General features: G+C 32.4%; 1 protein-coding gene across 1 annotated transcript; it reads right to left on the bottom strand.

The window, feature by feature from the left end:
* Positions 1 to 1,512: 1,512 nt before the first annotated feature.
* Positions 1,513 to 4,903, bottom strand: LOC110458231 (interleukin 17-like protein). Its single transcript, XM_021509844.1, has 3 exons — positions 4,822 to 4,903; positions 2,829 to 2,992; positions 1,513 to 1,968 (listed from the first exon to the last, which is right to left on the bottom strand). Exons 1-3 carry the CDS (start codon positions 4,864 to 4,866, stop codon positions 1,569 to 1,571), a joined length of 609 nt encoding a protein of 202 aa, XP_021365519.1. The 5' UTR covers positions 4,867 to 4,903; the 3' UTR covers positions 1,513 to 1,568.
* Positions 4,904 to 5,166: the final 263 nt, after the last annotated feature.

The following is a 5,166-nucleotide window of genomic DNA, read 5'->3' as shown; positions in this document are numbered from 1 at the left end:
TAACATGATTCAGTTTTCGTTTTTAGTGGAAAGCTGATAGTTTGTCAAAATATTCTTAAACAATGTTCAACACATTTTTTACGTTTATAATCACTGATCATACGGGAAGACTTACAACATGGTGAATTATCTTGGTAGTAGAATGGTATTTAGCAAAATGAGCCTTCCTCACATTATCGTTAGCATCGATCTATGACTTTTTACATTTTGCCTTTTTTATTAAGGACTGGTTTCCAAATGTATCAATCGTGATAAATGTTTAAGATGAGATGCTATAAAGATGTTTTCAAAACAAGTCATTTGCGAAAATGATACTGTTGAAAATATTTAAGACAAAATTGTTTTATTCTTTTTTTAAATTCATATTCGTTTGAAGCCACTTCGTAAACAAGAGGTATCTCATAATGTAAGACTTTGTTTTAGTTCATGTTTCTTCTATATGTGTCACAGATACGTGTAAGACAAATGTATATACTACATTTGTCACATATGCATGTAAATGTGTCACATATTCGTATATTACACACGCATTAACTACATACACCTAAGAAAGGTGTATAACACAAAGATTTACTACATGTGTAACAGAAATGTTTATTACAAATCTATCTTCCGAAAAAAGTCAAATAATATGTTTCTACAACAAATGGCAGATATAGGTATATTACCCATGTTTCCTCTAATTAGGTCACAGAAATGTGTATGACACATGTATCTGCTACATGTGTTACAGATAGGTTTATGACAAATGTATTTACTAAATGTGTCACAGATAGGTCTATGACAAATGTATTTACTACATGTGTCACAGATAGGTCTATGACAAATGTAGTTACTACATGTGTCACAGATAGGTCTATGACAAATGTATTTACTACATGTGTCACAGATAGGTCTATGACAAATGTATTTACGACATGTGTCACAGATAGGTCTATGGCAAATGTATTTACTACATGTGTCACAGATAGGTCTATGACAAATGTGTTTACTACATGTGTCACAGATATGTGTATTACACATGTATTTACTAGTTTTGTCACAGGTAGATATATTACACACGCAGTAAATACGTACATCAAAGAAAGGTTTATTACACATGTATTTATAACTTGTTGAAGATTAGTGAACACGATATCACAGTTGCTGAGATAGTGCAATCACTGAATGTGAACAGCTTTTGCAGTCACTGTTCTGAATATATTGTGAAGCTAGTAGAGTGAAACACAATTACCAATAACATTATAACGAACATCAGAAAATTAACGGCACTTTTTTCATTTGTTATGAGTTCATCTTTAAAACATTCCTATTGTTAACAATAAGGTGTTAGGACTATTGCTTTAGCAAAATATTTGGGTCTACACACTTTGTATCACAATCATTGAGTGATATACGCTTACTAATACAACTCTAAATACAACTTCAATCGGAGAGCATTTGTAATGGAACGAAAGGGAAACAAGAACAATCCAATATTATTTCAAGAAATAATAAACAACAGATCACCGTAACCATCTTTTAATAAATTAAAACATTAAGTCAGTACACGCTAAGAAGGTCAACAATCATTTGGAAAAGTTTTTCGGACTTTTATGATTTGTAGATATTTTCTGCTTTTTTGATTTACTCTTCCTGCCTTTTTTTCTACCCTTCTTCGTTATTGGTTTGCGGACACAGTGACAGGACACGGCCACTCTCTGCTGAACAATGACGTAGTCGTATTCCCCATTCACACACACATCCTGTCTCTTTAACACCGGAAGGAAGCGGTGCAAAGGCTCACACATATACCTCTGTTTGTTCTTTCCTCGCAATCCGGATATTTGACACTGATCACACGCGCAGCGTGCATGCATAATGACAGAAGGTATTCTCGTTGGAACTGTTTCCTTTACCATATAGGTGGGACATGTTGAGTTGGTATTTTGTGGACAGTTGGTGGAAATGTCACCAGTAATCTTTGACCTGAATATGAGAAATTTGATACGTTGCCATATTATGACTTTTATACATTCAGCATAGATGGATTAATCCGCAATTAAAGACATTGATTATTTAACGCCATACTAGTATACAAAACTGCCGACTGTAAATAAAATTTCACTTCTAACTTTTTGTTTGTTTGTGTCAGGATAAGAAATACAAGCTTTCCATAAGTACATTTCTGTCAATTAATTTCTGAATTGCCTTCTTAAATATATTGAACATTATGAAAACAGTGTTATCAATTTTGATGTTTTCTTTATAAAAGATCAATAGAAACGCTTTATAGCGATAGCATGTGTCTTATTGTGATATACTTGAAATTTGAGTGTTTAACTTATCGATTAGTGATTATGCAATTATTTTTAATAATATTTTAAGGTCCATGCCGCTTAAGTTGGGGGCTAATGAGAAGTTCTTATCGTCTAGAGTTCTGAGCGTATTTAGGTCAAACTTTATACCAAGGTCAAGATATCTCGAACGAGTTCGTATTTTAGAGTTGGCATCACTCTGACAGTAGATCATTATGCAAAGGATAAATATGAGAATATCACGAACGTGTCCGCATTTCCGAGTTCTAGGATTAAGACCAATGTCTCAATATAAATATTTGTAGAAATTTGCTAAACAATGACATTATTTTGAGTGGCGCAAGGAGCATTCTTGCTCTACCGATATGTTCTACATTTCACATCTGTATAGTTTTCTCCTTCACTGTTTCATTGAAATATACTCATATATCAAAGAGTTAAATTATCACTTTGTGTAATTATTCTATACTTGTCTTGATAATCTCGTTTTGAATATGTAAATGATATATGTTTTATGCTAGCAATACTTACGGCATAACTTCAAGTACTGCCTTAGATCTGACATTGACGGCGTCATATGTCAGCCAACGATTGCTTCCTAGTAGCAACATCTGTGTCAAATTTTTCATCCTCTCTGAGCTCGGCTCTCTACATATTGGAACGCGTCCCACACAAACAACAACCAGTGACGTCATCTATAAAGGAAGAAAATAAAAATTATCAATTCACTTTATTCAATTTCATGTTAAATTATCAGTGTCACACCTGATATATAAAGGGAATAATAGAACCTCTGACAATGTATGTGTATTGCGAGACAGTTGAGAATAGTACAGGACCTATATTGAAAAGATTTCATTGTAAATGTTCGCTGATTCAATTTATAATATAGCACATAAAACAAACACAGATAGATGTAATTATAGAAAAAGCACAAGATGCAAATCCCTCGGTACTAGTGTTTAAATGCATATAAAGGCCAATGAGTTCAAAAGATTATGACCTTTATATGCATTTAAACATTAGTACCGAGGGATTTGCATCAATTTAACCCAAAATGGGATCAGCTTACACAGCGATTCGTAAAAAAACCAATGCATTTAAAACAAAAACAGTATTTCATCATGTTACTTTGATCATTACTAGCAATAAATACACAGTTGGGAGATTATATCATCCAGATAATCAAGCGAGATGTTCATTTCGTCAATCCACTGATATCAAATAGGTAGCGGGCAGGCCATGTACCTGATAAATCTCTCTGAACAATAACTCAAACTATAAACGTCACCTGCTTCAGCTACTTCTTGATTCACACGGTTGAATAAGCATGCCCTACATACAGACAGGTAAAGTCTAGGTTACCTTAACCCATCTAGCAACCCGAGAGCCTACTTAAAGCTTTATCATCAACGAAAAACGTTCATAAAAGTGTTCAGAGTTAATTTTCATTAAAATTTAGAAAATCATTTAAACTATTATACGTTTAATGACCGATTACAATCATTTTGATTCTTAAGCGTGAATTTTTAGTTGTTACTTTCATATTTATTTTTTTCAGAGATTTTTTTTTTTTTTAAAGATCATAAGCTGGTCATGCTTATAAAGCATGTTTTGTTGTGGGAGAATAGGCTAATTCAATTCAACACTGGATACAGTATGTTTGCGTATCAGTTTTAATATCGTTTTTAATGTAGAAGGGTTATAAATCAGAGGTAGCAAGAGTGAATTTTGATTTAGCCGTAAAGATGATAAAAAGGAAATATACTTCGGGTCAATATAAATAGGATCTCAAGGTCGAAACATTTAAATTATTACCGGAATCGAAAAACAATAAAAGCAGAAGAAAAACATTACTAAGAACATCCACTAAAGGAATATTCAGGAAATTAAAATGAAACCCGGAGGAATAAGTTTTTCCTCTGGAAAAATGACACCCGTAAAAATCGCTTCCTTAGAAATATTTTCTATCAAAATGTTCCCCTTCAAATCATCTGCCGTTAAAATGTCTTCTAACAAAATATAGTATTTCTCCCTTAAAAAATATCCCTTTAAAATATTTCCCATCAAAAATCTTTCATTAATATATCTCCAAGTAAACTTTTTCAAATATTTCGTAGAAAATATCTTTCCGCATAATATCGCCTGTCAAAATATCATTTGTCAAATTTAAGATATATAAAATACTTCATGACGTTTCTATGTGTGATTTCTTTAGAGGAGATGGAAACACTACTCCAGCTGTAATATTATATATATATATATAATACTTAACTATACCAAAGATTAATTTCACATAAGCAGTATTTTTTTTATATATAACCTTGTTTTAAAAAGTAAGGATTTCCTATCACCCAAACAGTAGGATGATGTGTCATACCTCTTGTGAACTAAAGTGTGAATTAAAATTAGAAATACTAAATGACCTAAATATGATAGTAAATGAATTAGCTATTATCGTAGTATGAAACTGTGTCTTGACAGAAGACGATCGGAAACAAACTGACAGTCCTGGGACAGTTACCTGGCAGAGAAAGAAGAGGGCCTCCCTAAAGCGTAGAGTAGTCATGACTATACTAAGTCCCTCTGGTCAAGTCAATGTTGTCTGATAAAAACTATTGAATGAATTTTTCGATTAAACTTATATAACACAACATTACTGGTTTCCCATCATAAGTTTTTTAGGGTTTTTCTAGTTTCTTCCGGATTTCAACTATCATTTTAGCATGCAGGAAGATACTTCCAGATACTTCTTGTGTGGGGTATAAATATCAATATAAAACCCATCCAAACTACACGGGAAAGCTATCGAAAGGATATCGTTTCAACCTAAAAATTAAAAAAAAAAAAAAAAAAAAAAAAAAAAACA

The sequence above is a fragment of the Mizuhopecten yessoensis genome, unplaced genomic scaffold (assembly GCF_002113885.1).
Source record: "Mizuhopecten yessoensis strain PY_sf001 unplaced genomic scaffold, ASM211388v2 scaffold9503, whole genome shotgun sequence".
NCBI lineage: Eukaryota > Metazoa > Mollusca > Bivalvia > Pectinida > Pectinidae > Mizuhopecten > Mizuhopecten yessoensis.
Note: the sequence above shows the minus strand (reverse complement) of the source record. Positions and strands in the feature narration are given on the sequence as shown.